The sequence below is a fragment of the Cebus imitator genome, unplaced genomic scaffold, assembly GCF_001604975.1.
Source record: "Cebus imitator isolate Cc_AM_T3 unplaced genomic scaffold, Cebus_imitator-1.0 Scaffold32, whole genome shotgun sequence".
Lineage (NCBI taxonomy): Eukaryota > Metazoa > Chordata > Mammalia > Primates > Cebidae > Cebus > Cebus imitator.
The window spans coordinates 7,230,438-7,250,021 of NW_016107347.1; the positions used below are offsets into that span (position 1 = coordinate 7,230,438).

General features: G+C 37.6%; 1 protein-coding gene across 20 annotated transcripts in view; it reads left to right on the forward strand.

The window, feature by feature from the left end:
* Positions 1-19,584, forward strand: part of ST7L (suppression of tumorigenicity 7 like) — a 141,262-nt gene that overhangs the window by 54,155 nt on the left and 67,523 nt on the right. For 13 of the 20 annotated variants that reach the window (XM_037737031.1, XM_017524303.2, XM_017524290.2 and 10 more), the window contains 2 exons: positions 9,814-9,964; positions 14,799-14,891. The exons of 4 other annotated variants lie outside the window; for them this stretch is intronic. In XM_037737031.1, coding sequence (XP_037592959.1) covers positions 9,814-9,964; positions 14,799-14,891 — 244 coding nt within the window. The remainder of the gene's footprint in view (positions 1-9,813; positions 9,965-14,798; positions 14,892-19,584) is intronic. 3 more of the 20 variants (XM_017524294.2, XM_017524311.2, XM_017524296.2) reach the window with 3 other exon arrangements.

Below are 19,584 nucleotides of genomic sequence, written 5' to 3' on the forward strand. Positions count from 1 at the left end.
TTTTTTGAGACAGGGTTTTGTTCTGTCATCCAGGCTGGAGTACAGTGGCATGATCACAACTCACTGCAGCCTCGACCTGGTGGTCTCAACTGATCCTCCCACCTAAGCCTCCCGAGTAGCTGGACTATAGGTGCATGACACTCAGCTAATTTTTGCATTTTTTGTGGAGATAGGGTTTTGCCATGTTGCCCAGGCTGGTCTTGCACTCCTAGGCTCAGGCAGTCCGCCCACCTTGGCCTCCCAAAGTGCTGGGATTACAGGCATGAGCCACTGCGCCTGGCCCATCTTTGAGTTGTTCCAGTGTTTGTTTCTTTGTGTATGTTATTTTAGTGCTTATAATGTTAGAATGTATAAGGTTTAGAGATTCCTTTGTTGAGATGAGGTAACAGTGAAGATATTGAAATAGGAATGAACTGGTTTGAATTAGCTAATAACATAATAATAGTTAAGTAATAACTAATTTGAATTAGTTACAATACCCTGAAAACAGTTCATTTGTGTCTTACAGAAGAAGCCCTTAGGGCAAGAATAAAGTAGAGCAGTAAGAAACAAAGCAATAACAAAAGTACATTTAGTAAATCTGTGTAACTGGAGTACATATTTAGGAATATGTTATCTGTAGCATTTAAAAGTTACCAATTTCAGCAGGACATGGTGGCTCATACCTGTAATCCCAGCACTTTGGAAGGCCAGATGGGTAGATCATCTGAGATCAGGAGTTCAAGACCAGCCTGGACAACATGGTGAAACCCTGTCTCTGCTAGAGGAGGTTGCAGTGAGCCGAGACTGCACCATTACACTCAAGCCTGGGCAATAAGAGTAAAACTCTGTCTCAAAAAAAATAAAATAAAGTAAATAAAAGTTACTATTTCTTATTTTACATATAAAATAAATAAATAAAAGTTACTATTTCTTATTTTACACACTATTCCTTATTTCTTAATAAAACTGTTTTTAGTGTTGTGCTGCCAAGAAAGTAGACTATACCTGGAAACTTAAGTGCAGGGGAAATTTTAAAAATAAATGATACATAGAAAGTAAAATCCGTTCTAGTTGATCAGAAATGGAAACCTGTAGAATGTTACAAGTCTTATCCACCCTAAAAGATAGTAGCTCTTTTTTAGGTTTTTTGAGACGGAGTTTGCTCTTGTTGCTTCTGCCTCCCAGGTTCAAGCGATTCTCCTGCCTCGGCCTCCCAAGTAGCTAGGATTATAGGTCCCTGTTATTACGCCTGGCTAATTTTTGTATTTTTAGTAGAGGTGGGGTTTCACCTTGTTGGCCAGGCTGGTCTCAAATTCCTGACCTCAGGTGATCCACCTGCCTTGGCCTCCCAAAGCATTGGGATTACATGCGTGAGCCACCGCACCTAGCCGATAGTAGCTCTTTAGCAGTAGGCTTGTATTTCATTGGCTAAGCTACTTACATCATAGCGCCAGCATATTTAAAAGACAAAAGGGAAATAGGTGCTCAGTTAAGATTCTGAGTGGCATAGCAGGAATAAAGAGAGGAAAAGAGGAGTGGTGTTTAATTCTGTGACCCAAACTTAGAGCACAATGAAACTTTTGCCTTTCCTTGGCCCAGCATCCCTTAGGCCATGTACTGTGGCCTAAGTAGAAGAGTTGAGATATGAAATGCTTATTATCTTGAGGTGTGGCTCTGTAGGATGACGTGGAAAGGAGTTTTCTTGTAGGAAATGCCCTCTCTAGCCTCCTTTCGTTTTTCCCTTCAGTATAAGTCACTTTCCTTTGCTCCTGAAACTGGTAGGTAGCATTCTGTTTTCTTTCAGTTTATTCACATGGCAGTTCTGTTTGTTTTCTATCTGGGAACTGTCTTTAGTCTCCCCCAATACATCCCGATGTGGACTCTGCATTCGGCCTGCCTGTCCAATCTCATAGAATGTGCACTGAGAAAACTAATTGCAGAGATAAATTGGTTCTTTGTGTGCATGACTGATCAAGAGCAAAGTACCTTAATTTCAGATGCCTTCAGAGAGATTTTTCTTTAACCTCTGCTTTTAAGAGGAAGATTATAAAGCATTATCATTACTTCAGGTCAGAATTATATTGCTTTTGGTCAAAAGCTGTTGTAAGATTTACAAAGTAATAGAAAAAAGTAATCTAAAGATAAATTATAAAGATCAAAGCAGTTGAAAATTAAAGTAAATTTGAGTGTAAGCATAGATACGGCTTTAGAGTCATAAAAGAAACCACTAGACCATACATCATTATGTCTTTAACCATAGCTTCCAAAGGAGCCTTAATAATTATATTTTTAGTGAAAAGCAAGAGGCTAAACTCTCTTGCTTTACTCATTTGATGTATTGTTCATAGTTGAATACTAGTTAAAATTGTCCCAAGCAATTTCTCATTACACACAATAGGCTGATTTAAAGGTAATATAGCACATATTAGGTCCTAGCTTCGGTTTGTGTCATCAGCTATATTTTATTTGCTGATAATTTCCAAATCTATGTCTTTTAACTTTGGCTTCTTTCTTTGTCTATAGACTTAGTGTTTCCGTTTAGTTGTGGAAATCACATATAAGCACCTCAGATGCTTTAATGTGTCTCAAACTGAATTTCTAAAATTTGATAAGTCTTTTCTTCAAATTGCTAAACTCCCCCTCTCTTTTTTTATTTCTAGATTTTTATTTATGGATTTATTATCCTCTTCATTAACCTTTACCTCTGCCATTTCCAAATTACCAACTCATAAACTTTGAAATGCTTTTTAGATCTAGCCATCTATCCCATCCTCACTGTCACTGACCATTGTTTGCCTTTATTACCCGTATTTTAAAAAATATATTATTATTATTAGAACAAAAGTAATAGGTACTTTTTAAAAATTCAGACTCTTCACAAGTTTGCAAAGTAGAAATCTCCTGTTCTCTTCCTCCCATTTCTACTTCTCTGAAGTAACTACCTGTTGCTGTTCAGTGTATATATTGGCAGACATTATCTATGCATTTCTAAACATGTAGAGATAGATATAGAAAGAATCTGAAATACTTTACCATCTCTTGTGTGGACTATTAAAACAGATTCCTCACTGGTCTTTGTGCCATCAGCCCTTCTCCATTCCAGCTATTGCCAGAGTCATCCACCTAAATAGCAAGTCTTACCCTGCCGAAAGACCTCTGCTTGTTCCCTGCTGCCTACAGGATAAGGACCAACCTCTTAGTATTACACATATAAAAGCCCTTCATATTCTGGGCTAGTGTCTGCTTCCAGCCTTACTCCTTGCCAGTTCTGCTTTGCTCATTATTTCCAGTGTCACTGTTCCCTGGATTGGTCACGCCTTATCATAGCTCACTGCCATTGTCTTCTCCACCTGGCAAGTTTCTACTCATTCTTTAAGACCCTGCTCATCTGTTGTCTCCTTTATAAGGAGTTTTTTCTAGTTTTCCCAAGAAGAGATAAGAGCTTTCTCTTCTCTGTTCCTTCAGTACTTCAATCATATCTTTTTTTTTAATTGGTCTATTTATATATTTCTCCCTTAGTTCCCTGTAAACAAAAGTAGGATGCTTGTCTTACCATTTTATGTCCAATACTCTGCCTAGCCTATATAGGCACTCAGTAAATACTGGGAAACAGACATGTCTGTAGCTTAGAACTACATTGCTTTAAGTCTATCTAAGTTTAAGAAAGTAGGCTGGACACAGTGGCTCACACCTTTAATCCCAGCAGTTTGGCCTAAAACGCCAAGATGAGAGGATCACTTGAGCCCAGGAGTAAGAAATCAGCCTGGGCAACACAGTGAAACCCTTTCTCTACAAAAAAAAAAAAAAAAAAGTTAGCCAAATGTGGTGGTATGCACCTATAGTCCCAGCTACTAAGGAGGCTGAGATGGGAGGATTGCTTGAGCCCAGGAGGTCGAGGCTGCAGTGAGCTATGATTGTACCACTGTACTCCAGCCTGAGTGACAGTGAGTTACCTGTGTCAAAAAAAGTAAAATTTTAACCATCATTTCTTGGATTTTTTTTTTTTTTTTTTTTTTTTTTTGAGGCAGAGTCTTGCTCTGTTACCAGGCTGGAGTGCAGTGGTGCAATCTCAGCTCACTGTAACCTCCGCCTCCCAGTTTCAAGCAATTCTCTTGCCTTGGCCTCCCAAGTAGCTGGGACTGCAGGCACATACCACCACGCCCAGCTAACTTTTGTAGTTTTAGTAGAGACAGGGTTTCACCGTGTTGGCCAGGATAGTCTCAATCTCTTGACCTCATGATCCCACCCGACTTGACCTCCCCATTTCTTGACATTTTTAAGCCAGTTTACATAACTATTTTTACAAGTTTTGCTTAATAATACAATTTTTTTATCTTTTAAGAATGACAGTGTGATTTCACCATGACCATATTTACTATATTATGAAATAACTCAGCTTTAAATGTAATGCCATACAACAATTTAAAATGTTAGATCGACTAGGAGCTGGGGCTCACACCTGTAATCCTAGCATTTTGGGAGCCTGAAGCAGATGCATTACCCGAGGTCGGGAGTTCGAGACCAGCCTGGCCAACATGGTGAAACCCTATCTCTACTAAAAGTAAAAAATTAGCCGGGAGTGGTGGTTCATGCCTGTAATCCCAGCTACTGAGGAGGATGAGGCAGGAGAATCCCTTGAAACCCAGGAGGCAGAGTTTGCAGTGAGCTGAGATTGTACTCCAGTCTGGGTGACAAGAGCAAAACCGTCTCAAAAAAAAAAAAAAAAAAGTTAGATCTATGTAGAGACAGTAAGGGAGGTGCAAGATGTATTATGCATAAAAAAAAGAAATCCAGACAAACATAAATCAGATTGTCTTTTTCTTTGTTTTTTGCAGCAGGGAGCCCAAACTCCTGAGGTTTAGCTGTCCTCCTGCCTTAGCCTCCTAAATAGCTGGGACTACAGGCATGTGCCACCATGCCCTGTCTTTAGTTTCTTTATTTTTTTATTCCCCAAACATAATATTTTCTACTACTTAGCTCTGTTACATTTCTATTTTTGTACACTGAGCATATACTTTACTAAGCAGAAAAAAAAGTCCAAAAAAATCATCTGTCAGTTTAAAATCATTTATATTCTTCTTAGAGAAGTAAAGTCGGGGTAGTAGAGTTTTTTCTTTTTATATTTGTTTGGTTTTAGTTTTCCCAGAGAGCTAAAATATATTTTTGGTAAAAGCTAAAATATAAGTATGAATTTGAAGACATTTCAGCTGTGTGTATCAGATTAACTCAGTTAATAAGTATTTTAGTACTTGCTTTTAGTGTAATATGCTAGGCACCATAGTAGAATTTTTAGGATATGGTTTTTATAGTGTAATAAGTTACAGCCTATGCTGAGTAGCGGAAATTCCTGAGTAGCAGATTGGGAAGGAGATAAATAATAATCTTTTTTTTTTTTTTTTGAGATGGAGTCTTTCACTGTAGCCCAGGCTATAGTGCAGTGGCATGATCTTGGCTCACTGCAATCGCCGTTTCCTGGGTTCAAACAATTCTCCTGCCTCAGCCTCCTGAGTAGCTGGGACTACAGGCATGTGCCACCACACCCAGCTAATATTTTTGCATTTTTAATAGAGACAGGGTTTCACCATGTTGTCCAGGTTGGACTCAATCTCCTGACCTCGTGATCTACCCGCCTCGGCCTCCCAAAAAATAAATAATAATCTTATAATTTACTTAATATACATTTTCCTTAAATTGAAATTTTTGTCTTATATTTTAGGGATCACATTTCAGTGTCTAATCAGGAATTGAAAAATTACTTTGTTTTAAAGTCAAATTGAAAAGGATATTTGCTCGTGGGTAGGACCACCAATAATAATAAATAATTATTTTCAATAAAAAAGAAGCTAGCATAAGGAAGTTTGTGTTTTTCTTGTTTTTTTTTTTTTGAGAAATGGAGTCTTGCTCTGTCACCCAGGTTGGAGTGCAGTGGTGCAATCCCGGCTCACTGCAACCTCTGCTTCCCAGATTCAAGCAGTTCTCTGCTTCAGCCTCCCGAGTAACTGGGATTACAGGCACCCACCACCACGCCCAACTAAGTTTTATATTTTGAGTAGAGACAGGGTTTCACCATCTTGGCCAGGCTGGTCTTGAACTCCTGACCTTGTGATCCACCTGCTCAGCCTCCCAAAGTGCTGAGATTACAGGTGTGAGCCACCGTGCCAGGCCAAGGAAGATTTTTAAAATGATTAAATAGCAAATATTTTAAAATGTAAAATCTTGAAGTATAATTTTCTAATAAGTATGCATGTGTGTTTATTTACCACCTGAATTATCACTTACATGATTATTAAAGATATTAAAAATTTAGGTATATAGTTGCTGTTTTAAAAAGTATTTTCTTGACACATCAAATTGATATTTTTTGTAATATATGTTTTACTGAATAATTGTTAACTAAGTATCTTTGCTTACATTTGCTAAATGGTTACGAATATACTAAATACTTAGCATGTTGGGGTTTAAGGCTTCTGAGTTCTAAAATTCATTGAAAATGATTTGGGATATTTTGTCTCTTATCTGTGAAATGAAACAGAATTTTAATAGAAAGAGCCTGGTTTAAGTATTATGCAGTTTTCTTCTGAAAACTCAATATTCTTTTTATGATGGCAGTTGCACTGGGATTGCCATATTTTCTTTGCTTCCTATGGAAGAAGCTCTTATGCACTTGCAAAGAACATAAGGAGTCATGTCAGAGGTCAGCTATTTGAGTCCATTTTCCCACAGCCGCCTGGTGTGAGTGATCTTTTACTGTGTTTTAAAAAAATGGGCAAGGATTAGAGGGGATTAGAAAGAATATTACCCTCCTGAATATAGGCCCAAGGAACTAAGGGGAGAGAACCCAACCAGGCAGCAAATGGGCTTTGCTTGACCAGGACACAACCTCTGCTGCATTCCTTTAAGAAACTGAATGGGAAATGTTAAGTCCCCAAACTGGATTAGTAAATAATCTCATAGTTTGTGACATCTGCTAAAATAAATCGATGAGCAGACTACATTCTTACACTTTGAGAATAGGGCCAAAGGCATCAAGAGTAAGAGTAATTAAAGATGGGCATTAAACTTAGTAAGTGTTGGAAAGGCACATTTTGAAAAATTATTTTAGATATAATATGAGGAGTACATGTATATTGATTAAATAACTTAAGGCTTAAATTTTGAAACTGCTACAGCTTTTCGTTTTTAAGAGTCTTTCTAGAGTCTTATTGCTTGTAGCAGTTTTACAAAGTGTTTCACAAATTCAGCTCTCTAATTTATGTTATCCCATTAGTTTGTATAACAACCTGAGGAACTAGAATTTGAAATGTGAGAATGTATCTTTTGAGACATCTCTGGAATTTTTTTTTAACATTTTATGAGAGAAGTCAATATAGTTTGTATCTTATGACATAATTTGATATTAAATTGTTTGGAACCAAAGAGGTTATTTCAAACCTGTTCTAGAAGGGCAAGTACATTCTGGTCTCAGTCTTTGGAGATAGTATTTAGCTAACTAAATATGTTTTTTAAGGTTTTGTTTTAAGTTGACTAATAGGAAAGATGATGTACAAATAGTTAATTTCATATCTTTCTACATATAATTAGTACATTTGGTTGGTATAGTAACTGTGATTAGAATGCTTTTGTTATAAATGATAATATTAGTACAAGTATTTTCATTAGGAGTTTAAGATAAAATTCAGGTTCATATCTGAAGAAGAATTGATAAACTATAACTTCTTTAACAGGAATATTACATGCATCCTGCACTATGCTCACTTGGTTGAATGCCTTTATTCAAGATGGCCCTGTGGTTTATGTCCTCCTGTTGTTCTCCTCACTCCCCAGTCTGTTCATCCACATTCTACCTATCTTTAAATATCAGCTCAAATCCCATCAAGTGGTTTATTTCTAGACCCTAAATCATAATACTTTCTAAACATAGAGTTATCATATGACCCAGCAATTCTACTGCATGGTATTTACCCAAGAGAAATGAAAACACATATTCACTCTGAAACTTATACGTGAGTGTTCATAACAACATTATTCATAATAGCCAAAAGCTGAAAACAACCAAATATCTGTCAGTTGATGAATGGATAAACAGAACATATATACCATACATACAACGCAATATTATTGAGCCATAAGAAGGAATGAGGCACAAGTACCAGTGCATGCTACAAACTGGGTGAACCATGAAAACATTATGCTAAGTGAAAGAAACCAGTCACAAAACGATTCCATTTGTATGAAATATCCAGAATAGGCAAATCTATAGAGATATAAGATAGGTTAGTGGTTGCTTAAGGGGGGTGGGGGAATAGGAGAGAAGTGAGTTATAACTAAAGGGTACAGGATTTTCTTTTGAAGTGATAAAAGTGTTCTAAAATTGACCTTGGTGATAGTTGCACATATCTCTGAATGTACTAAAAATCCTTGAATTGTATGCTTTAAATGGGTGAATTCTAAGGCATGTGAATTACATCTCAATAAAGCTGTTATTTAAAAACTAACTTTAAGGCCGGGCGCGGTGGCTCAAGCCTGTAATCCCAGCACTTTGGGAGGCCGAGGCGGGTGGATCACTAGGTCAAGAGATCGAGACCATCCTGGTCAACACGGTGAAACCCCGTCTCTACTAAAGCTACAAAAAATTAGCTGGGCATGGTGGCGCGTGCCTGTAATCCCAGCTACTCAGGAGGCTGAGGCAGGAGAATTGCCTGAACCCAGGAGGCGGAGGTTGCGATGAGCCGAGATCGCGCCATTGCACTCCAGCCTGGGTAACAAGAGCGAAAACTCCGTCTCAAAAAAAAAATAAATAAATAAAAATAAAAACTAACTTTAAACTATTAATACCCTATGTGTATTCCTATATATTGTACATTGTTTATACCTCTAATAAAGCACTCAGCATAGTCTTGTTATAATTATTCACTTAAGAAATCTGTCTTTTCCATTGCATTATGTAGCTCCAGAGAAGAGGCAGGGTGTTCTTTGGTATCCCTAACAAGCATAGTGCTTTGCAGTCAGTAAATATGAATTTAGTTGAACTTTTCCACAATTAAGTTCTTTTACCTATAAAATGTAAGAGAAAAAAGAATTGAATGTTGCCACAAATATTGTTCCAAATTTGGATTTTGTAATTTTTTTTTTTTTTTTAGTTGGAGTCTCACTGTCTCCTAGACTGGAGTACAGTGGCACAATCTCAGCTCACTGCAACCTTCACCTCCTGGGTTCTAGCAATTCTCCTGCCTCATCCTCCTGGGATTACAAGTGTGCGCCACCATGCCTGGCTAATTTTGTGTTTTTAGTAGAGACGAGGTTTTATCCTGTTGGTCAGGCTGGTCTTGAACTCCTGACCTCGTGATCTGCCCACCTTGGCCTCCCAAAGTGCTGGGATTATAGGCGTGAGCCACCGTGTCTGGCCTAGATTTTATAATTTTTATATTTATTTCTTCCATTCAGTAGGAGATGGCTTAATTAAAAATTAAAAATAAATAAATTTTAAAAATATATGTAATTTTTACATTTAATTCCTCTTTGGAAAAATAAATATTTGCTCTCACATTATCTGCTCAGCATGAGTTTCCATTTTGTATTTAGCCAGGCCACACATATCCACTTACCACCGTATTTTTACCTATAGAAATATTCTAGTTTTTATAATTTGCATATAGAAGCATTTTGTGCACATGTTATCAATACAATCTTCATGCCATTTTAATTAGTTTTTTAAAAATCAGTTTGACTTTATAGCATTTTGAATCTGTATTTTTGTGGGTGTTTGAATTTAACACAATTTAATTTTTCTTTTTTCTGTTGTGTGTATATGTGCGTATGTTACTCTTTCAGTATTTATTAGAGATGAAAAGTTTAATTTTACCTCCAGAACACATTCTGAAACGGGGTGATAGTGAAGCAATTGCTTATGCTTTCTCTCATCTTCAGCACTGGAAGCGAATAGAAGGTGCTCTTAATCTGTTACAGTGTACATGGGAAGGCAGTAAGTATTCTTTTTCAGAAGTAACATTAATCTCTCTAACTATTCATTGCATTCGCAGGCAGTCTTTTTAAATGAGATTGTCTGGTTTCCATAAAGATTAGTTCGTCAGATTGATTTTGAACGGAAATCAGTGGTGATATATTTGGTTTATTGGTAGAAATGCCTAACATGTTGATCCCACAAAAGCAGAATGAGAAACTGTTATGGTATTCTGCCATATGTTCATTCAAGTTACGTATTTTTAAGGAAAGAAAATGAAAACTTGGCCCTTTGCCTTACAAGCTTTTTAATGCGGTTAAACTATTCTAACATCTAAACATTGGTCTTTTTTTTGTTTTGTTTGTTTTCAGATGTATATGACATGGAGCTATTATTTTCATAACTAATATCAACCTATTTTTTATTTTATTGTAAAATATAATGTAAAATTTACAGTTTTAACCATTTTAAGTGTACAGTTCAGTGACATTATGTACATTCACAGTGTTGTACAAACATCACCATTATCCATGTACAGAACTTTTTCATTATCCCCAACTGAAATTCTATACCCACTAAATAATAACTCCCCAGTCTCACCTCCCTCTAGCCCTTGGCAGCCACCATTCTACTTTGTCTCTATGAGTTTGACTAGGTACCTTATGTAAGTGGAATTATATAATTTTTGTTCTGTTTTTTTCTGGCCTTTTTCACTTAGTGTAATATCTTTGAGATTCATTCATATTGTGTCAGAATTTCATTTTTAAGTCTGAATAATTCATGGTATGTATATACCACATTCTGTTTATCTATTCATCAGTTAATGAACAGATATCTATTAAACTTGAGTTGTTTTTACCTTTTGGCTATTGTGAATAATGCTGCCACAAATACTGGTGTACAAATATCTGTTTGATTTCCTGCTTTGAGTTCTTTGGGTATATATGCAGAAATGGAACTGCTGGATCATAAAATTCTATGTTTAATTTTTTAAGGAAGCTCAGTAGTATTTTTCTTCATAGCAGCTGCACCATTTTACATTCCCACCAGCAAGGCAGAAAAGTTCCAGTTTCTTCACATCCTTGCTAACACTTGTTATTTTCTGTGTTTTTTCTTTTTTTAAATAATAGCTATCTTAATGGATGTGAAGTGGAATCTCATTGTGGTGGTGTTTTCCATTTCCCTGATGATTGGTGATGTTGAACATCTTTTCATGTGTTTATTGGCCATTTCTAAATCTTCTTTGGAGACTACATTGGATTGTTTTAAAGTAATTACTGGATCTCTTAACTGTTGCTTCTTGTAACCACCAAGAAAGTGAAGAAACTTAATAAAAACATTTTACCAGTTGGATTCACATAATTCTTTTGAAAAGTACACCACAGCTATCAATAAAAATTCAAAAATAAATTCAGTTCTTATTCACTAAAACTGATTAACCGCCCCCCACCCAATTCCCTAACTTTACTCTGAGGCACCTTGGATATTGCAGCAATTCACAAGAGTGCTGTAGAACATTTAAAACTTTCAGTGGAAACACAACAATACAATATTCAAGCTAGGTACAGTGGCTCATGCCTGAAATTTCAGCACTTTGGGAAGCTGAGACCTCCCAAAAGGTTGAGGCTATAGTGAGCCAAGATGGCACTACTATACTCCAGCTTGGGTGATAGAGTAAGAACTTGTCTCAAAAATAATGATAATAATAATTTGATATCTGTCATATATCACTTAAACTATTAGCTCCAGACAGTTCACAATTTCAACATTAGATCACTCTCTATTCCTTTCAATATTATTATGTTTTTGCAAAGCTGGAGTTTTGTTAGTTGCTGTGATTGAAACAAGTACCACACAAAAATCAATGTGAAACAGGAAATGAGGATGGTAGTGTCCAATGTGATTCCAAGTTTTAGAAGTTGTGCAGTGTCCAATGGGCTCATACCTATATTTCATTAGTAAGAAATTATGGTCATTTAAAAATGAAATAAGAAAATTGATTTATTAGGCCGGGCGTGGTGGCTCAAGCCTGTAATCCCAGCACTGTGGGAGGCCGAGGCGGGTGGATCACGAGGTCAAGAGATCGAGACCATCCTGGTCAACATGGTGAAACCCCGTCTCTACTAAAAATACAAAAAATTAGCTGGGCATGGTGGTGCGTGCCTGTAATCCCAGCAACTCAGGAGGCTGGGGCAGGATAATTGCCTGAACCCAGGAGGCGGAGGTTGCGGTGAGCCGAGATCGCACCATTGCACTCCAGCCTGGGTAACAAGAGCGAAACTCCGTCTCAAAAAAAAAAAAAAAAAAGAAAATTGATTTATTGACTTTTTCTTTCAATTTATGTATACAATTTTCCAAAGAGCTGCTAAATAAATTTTTTAAGTTGTTTGGACTCACTATTAACAAGTGAAATTGTCGTCATGTATTCTTGAACCAATTTGGGAACCTCTGCGTTAACCATTTGCTAAAGGCCAGACACTCTGCTTGACAATGACAATAATAAAACTGATGAGCCAAGTGTGGTGACTCACGCCTGTAGTTCCACTAGGGAGGCTGAAGTGGGAGTATCACTTGAGAACAGGAATTTGAGACCAACCTGGGCAACAAACAAGACTCTCTTATACACACACACACACACACACACACACACACACACACACACATATACATATATATGTATTTGTTTTTAAAGAAAATATTAATAAAATTGGGATTATATACTTGAGAAACTGAACGTCTTTGAGTAATTCAACTTACTTTTGCTTTTTCTCCAGTAGTGCATAAGCTTCTCAAAAGCAGATATTCTGTCTCATTCATTTTGTATGTGTCTTCACTGCCTGGCATTCTGCTTGGCAAATAGGTTTTCAATAAGTGCATGATTTTATTTTATTTTATTACTTTTTATGTAGAGATGGGATCTTGCTATGTTGCTCAGGCTGGTCTTTGAACTCCTGGCCTCAAGCAGTCCTTCCACCTTGGCCTCCCAAAGCAGCAGGGATTAGAGGCATGAGCCATTGTGCCCAACCATATGATTTATACTGTATTTCATGAATCATGATCAATTATTTATTAGTGTTGTCACTAAATTGCTCTGTGACTTTGGACAAATAACTGTGGTAAAATAAAGTCTAAATTATGACAAAAGTTTATAGAACCAAACACAAAAGGAAAAACAAAAACCTTATCACAATTTTGATGACTACAGCAGGCCCTCAAGTAATATCGTTTCATTCAACATTATTTCATTATAATGTTGATAAGAAAAAACAAACAAAAAAAAACCCCAGATTCCCAGCCAGGGCCGCTGTCTATATAAAGTTTGCAAGGTATTCCCATGTCTGTGTGGGTTTCCTCTTACATCTCACAGGTGTGCACATTAGGTGAACTGGTGTGTCTACATTATCTCAGTATACGTGAGTGTGGGGGTGTGTGTGAGTGGTATACTGGAATGGTATCCTGTCCATTCCAGTGGGTTCCTCCCTTGCACTCTGGGCTGCCAGGATAGGCTCTGGGCATGCTTGACCCTGAACTAAAATAATTGGGTAAATAACGATCCTGTTTTTATGAATCTTTCTTAAATGTATGTATAGCTCACATTTATTTCAATGTTTAAGAAGTGTTTTGGATCTTTATTTAGAAGTTTGGTGATGTTTTGTGACCAAGGAAATTAACTCTTGTTTATATCAGTTAGCCTATGGTAAAATTGGTTTTATCATATGACATTTCGCTTAAAGTTACAGTTTCCAAGAAACTATGTAAAACGTTAAGGATTTATGTACTTAGCTAATGGAATAGATCAATAAGGATTTCTTCTTTAACAAATCTACAAGAGTTGGTGATAATCTAGATCAGGGGGTGGGCAAACTTTTTCCATAAAGTGCTAAATAGTTAATATTTTAGACTTTGTAGGGCAGTCTTTTTTTTTTGAGAGGGATGCCAGGCATACAGTCTTTTACACAGCTATTCAATTATTGTAACATGAAAGCAGCCTTAGGCAATATGTAAATGAATGGCATAACTGTGTTCCAATAAAATTTTATTTACAAAAACAGATGGTAGGCCAGACCTGGCCAAAGGGCCATACTTTGGTGACCCGGATCTAGATTGAGATCTGCTCATAGAAAGCTTTGGTGAGGCTGGGCATGGTGGCTCATGCCTATAATCCTAGTACTTTGGGAGGCCAAGGTGGGCAGATCACCTGAGGTCAGGAGTTCAAGAGTAGCTTGGCTAACATGGTGAAACCCTGTTTCTACTAAAAATACAAAAAATTAGCCAGGCATGGTGGCACGCACCTGTAATCCCAGCTACTTGGGTGGCTAAGGAAAGAGAAACACTTGAACCTGGGAGGCAGAGGTTGCAGTGAGCCAAGATCACACCACTGCACTCCAGCTTGGGCAACAAGAGCAAAACTCCATCTCAAAAAAAAAAAAAAGCTTTGGTGAAACTCACATGTGAAGTTAGGAGCCATTGAAAACTATTTTAGGTTGCCAGTAGTAATGACCAAACAGTTATACACATTGCAGTCATATGAAGATTTCTGTAATTCTGCTTTGGAATTATCAGTTGTGTTTGTAATGAGGAGACTGAAGAAAAGAAAGACCCAGCCGGTTTCTTCTACTATTCCCTGTAGTTTTACTCTAGCCAGACTAGGCTATTCACTACTATCTAAATCTTATCCTTCCCTTTATTCATTATTTTGCTTACTTTGTTTCTTGTATCTAAGACGTCTCAGTAAAAACAAATAAAATAGTATGTGAAATTTTTATATAAATTTGTCTCCAAAATAGCTTTGATCTGTAGTATAAGATGGCAAATAAGACAGAATTGAGTATCAACACATGGTTTTTTTTCTCAGCTTTTAGAATGATTCCATACCCATTAGAGAAAGGACATCTATTTCACCCTTATCCTAGCTGCACAGAGACGGCTGATAGAGAGCTATTACCTCGTAAGTAAATATTTTAGTTTTCCTAAACTTAAAAATAGTTTTAAGTTTAGATTGTTTATCATAGTGTTCTCCATTTTGAAAGTGCCTTTGGTTGAAATTCAAGACACTGTTTAAATACTATTTTAGCCACTTCTGGGACATTGTTGTATAATTTAATTTGTTGAGCAAAAACGTGTGCTAGATGCAACAAAGGACACCAAGATTAAAGATACTAAAAAGAACTGTCGTCTTACAAACCTTGAGAAAAGAAATAATGCCAATCCTTCACCAACTTTACGATACAAAAAAAAACTATAAAACAACAGCCCTTATGAATATAGACACAAACATCTTCAACAAAATATTAGCAAACTGAATCCAGCAACATATAGAAAGGCTTATATACCATAACCAAATGGGATTTATCTCACTAGTTCAAGTTTGACTTAATATCTGAAAATGTATTGTACCGTGTTAATAGAATAAAGCACAATAGATCCAGGAAAAAGGCATTTGACAAAATCTGGCTCTCATTCAAGATAAAAAGAAAAACTCTCAACAAACTACAAATTGAAGGGGACTTTCTCAACCTGATTAAAAAAAAAAATCTCTGAAAAACCCACAGTTAACATACTTAATGGTGAAAGACTGAATGCTTTCCCCTTACAATCAGGAATAAGGCAAGGATATCTGTTGTCACCACTTCTATTCAATATTGTACTAGAGGTTCTAGCTGGTGTTACCAGGCAAGAAAATAAATAAGAGCATTCATATTGACAAGGAAGAAGTAAAACTCTCTTTATTCACAGATGGCATGATCTTCTATGTAGGAAATCCTGAGAAATCCATGAAAATACTCTTAGAACTAATAAATGAATTCAACAGGGTTGTAGAATATAAGATTAATATGCTAAAATTAATTGTATGTCTACGTCCTAGCAATGAACAATCTGAAAATGGAATTTGGAAAACAATACCAATCATAGTAGCAACAAAAAAAAACTACTTAGAAATAAATTTTACAAAAGAAATATAAGATGTGTACACTAAAAACTATAAAATATTGCTAAGAGAAATTAAAAACTAAATGGAGAGACACTTGATGGATTGGAAGACCCAATTTTTAAATTTATATATTTATTTATTTATTTGAGACCGAGTCTCACCCTTGCCCAGACTGCAGTGCAGTCGCGCAGTTGCAGCTCACTGCAACTTCCACCTCTTGGGTTCAGGCAATTCTTGTGCCTCAGGCTCCCGAGTAGCTGGAATTACAGGTGCGCGTCACCATGCCCAGCTAATTTTTGTGTTTTTGGTAGAGACAGCGTTTTGCTATCTTGTCCAGGCTGGTCACAAACTCCTGGGCTCAAGCAGTCCGCCTGCCTCAACCTCCCAAAGTGCTGCGCCTACAGGCATGAGCCATGGTGCCTGGCCCCAATATTATTTAGATGACAGTTCTCTTCAAATTGATCTATACAGTCAATACAATCCATATCAAAATCCCAGGAGGGATTTTGCAAAAAAAAAAAAAGTAACAAGCTTATTCTAAAATGTATATGGAAAGGCAAAGGACCCAGACAATCTTTATGAAGAAGAACGATATGAAAAAGAGCAGTCAAAGAACTAGAAGGAGAACCAGAAATATGTAGGATTATGATTGTTGATAGTGTTTAGTCTAGTTCCTGCTTTTAGGAAGCCAGACTTCGCAAAAGAATGGCCTACACTTTGTGTCTCAGTTGCCTTATCATCTGTTCTTGTTTTTCTGTAAACTAGTACATTTCTGTTTTAACTTCTCTTTTTATGATTTAGCTGAGAAGCAATCATACCAAAGGTTATAAACACTAGGACCATGTTTTCTTATATGATATAAGCCTGTGCTACAGTTTTTACAATACTGAGCCATTAGAACTTAAGTCTAGGAAGGAGAGTTGCAGGTTTACGGCCATCTAACTTAATTTGTTGAAAAGTTTAACAGACAAATGAAAATTTAGAAGGAGAGATTATGGCAAACTGAGTATGCTGGTGTTTTTCTTTTAGTGTTTTTAAATTTTCCTTTATCTGCTAAGTGATCTGTTCCCTCTCTGAATTCTTTTTTCTTTTTTTTTTTGAGACAGAGTTTTGTTCTTGTCGCCCAGGCTGGAGTGCAGTGGCGCTCGCCTCACTGCAACCCCCGCCTACTGGGTTCAAGCGATTATCCTGCCTCAGCCTCCAGAGTAGCTGGGACTACAGGTTCGTGCCACCGTGGCTGGCTAACTTTTGTATTTTTAATAGAGACGAGGTTTCAACACGTTGGCCAGGATGTTCTCAATCTCCTGACCTTGTGATCTGCCCGCCTTGGCCTTCCAAAGTGCAGGGATTACAGGCATGAGCCACCATACCTGGCTTTTTCTTTTTCTTTTTTTTTTTTTAACACCCTTCTCTGAATTCTCAAAGTGTTTTGTGTATTTGTTTACTTCCTTTTAGATTGTAAACTCCTTGAAGGCCAGGATTCTCTTTATTGTTGTTCCTAGATGGAGTTTCTGCTCTTGTTGCCCAAGCTGGAGTGCAATCTCAGCTCACTGCAACTTCCACCTTACGGGTTCAAGCAATTCTCCTGCCTCAACCTCCCGAGTAGCTGGGATTACAGGCACCCACCACCATGCCTGGCTAAATTTTTTGTATTTTTAGTAGAGATGGGGTTTCACCATGTTAGCCAGGCTGGTCTCAAACTCCTGGGCTCAAGTGATCCACTCGCCTTGGCTTTCCAAAGTGCTAGGATTACAGGTGTGAGCCACTTCACCTGGCCATTGTTCCTATATCTCTTATAATGGTTACCATAAAAATTGCTATTCAATATATATTGGTTGAATTAATCAAATTCATTAATTTATTCTTATAAACATGGCTGGCACATTGTAAGTACTTAACAAAAATGCCAAATATTAATACCTTTTCCCTGTCATCCTATTCTGAACTCCTAAACTGCCAACAAAGTTGATAAAAAGATGATGGATGGTCAGGTGCGGTGGCTTACGTCTCTAATCCCAGCACTTTGGGAGGCTGAGGCGGGAGTATTACCTGAGGTCAGGAGTTCGAAACCAGCTGGGTCAACATGGTGAAACCCCATTTCTAATAAAAATACAAAAATTAGCCAGGTGTGGTGACACACGCCAGTAATCCCAACTACTCAGGAGGCTGAGGCAGGAGAATTGCTTGAGCCCAGGAGATGGAGGTTGCAGTGAGCCAAGATTATGCAACTGCACTCCAGCCTGGCCAACAGAGCAAGACCGTGTCTCAAAAAAAAAGCCTGACACAGTGGCTCACACCTGTAATCCCAGCACTTTGGGAGGCTGAGGTGGACTGATCACCTGAGGTCAAGAGATCGAGACCAGGCTGGGCAACATGGTGAAACCCCATCTCTACTAAAAAATAAAAAATTAGCTGGGCGTGGTGGCGCATGCCTGTGATCCCAGCTACTCGGGATGCTGAGGCAGGAGAATCCCTTGAACCCGGTAGGCAGAGGTTGCAGTTAGCTGAGATCACGCCATTGCACTCTAGCTTGGGCAACAAGAGCAAAACTCTGTCTCAAAAAAAAAAAGATGATGGACAGTCCAGGCTTGGTAGCTCACACTTGTAATCTTGTAATCCCAGCACTTTGGGAGGCTGAGGAGGGCAGATCACTTGAGGTCAGGAGTCTGAGACCAGCCTGGCCAACATGGCAAAACGCCGTCTCTACTAAAAATAAAAAAATTAGCTGGGTGTGGTGGCGTGCTACCGGGGTGGTGGTGGGGGGAGCTGAAGCAGGAGAATCGATTGAACCTGGGAGGTGGAAGTTTCAGTGAGCCGAGATCTGGCTACTGCATTCCAGCCTGGGCAACAGAGCAAGACTGTTTCAAAAAAAAAAAAGAGAAAGCTCTCGAAGGGAGGGCCTGGCTCTCTAGGAGGTCAAAAATGATTCTCAGTTCTCTGACTTGCATGACTTGGAGAATGGTCCATCTATCCATTAGCAGTAGGAGCTGGTTTGGGAATAGGGGTTGGAGAAATAAATAAGTTGAAGCCTTGACTATGCTGCCTGTGTAACATCTCATCCATGTATACATACATACCTGTATATGTGTATATATATGTACATATATAGAGATTTATATGCTTAAATATTTTCTTGTATAATCTACTTAACACATATACATAGAAGTCTATATTTTACATCTCTAATATATAAGATACATTTGTAAGTAATGTGTATATAATATATATTATAAATTAAAATAATGAGTAAATGTTGTAAGCATACTTTGGATATAAATAATAGGGAGCAACTTCAAACTAGTTTAAACATAAATGGGAATTTGTTGGAAGAACACTGGGTTATCAGAGAATTCAAAAGTAACAATTATATTTGGACTTTATAAGGGACTAGAACTGGGGACTAGAAAGCCATTAGGATTTCCAGGAATCAGTTATTTGTATATCTGTGTCCCTGGCTGCTTTTTTTGGTCTTTCCTATTCTCACTTTCTTTTCCTCCCTCCCCAGCCCCATTTTCTCTTTCTGTGATCTGTCATTTCTGTTTCTCTCAGTGTATCCGCTTTATTCTTATATCTTTCTCTTTACAGTTTGGCTTTCCGTTCATAGACAACATGTGGCCAAATTTGAGGCCCCTACAGCCCTCTGTTTACATGTCGTCAGTTCAGGCAAACAATACAGAATGATTAATATCTCAATCCCACTTTTTCTTTT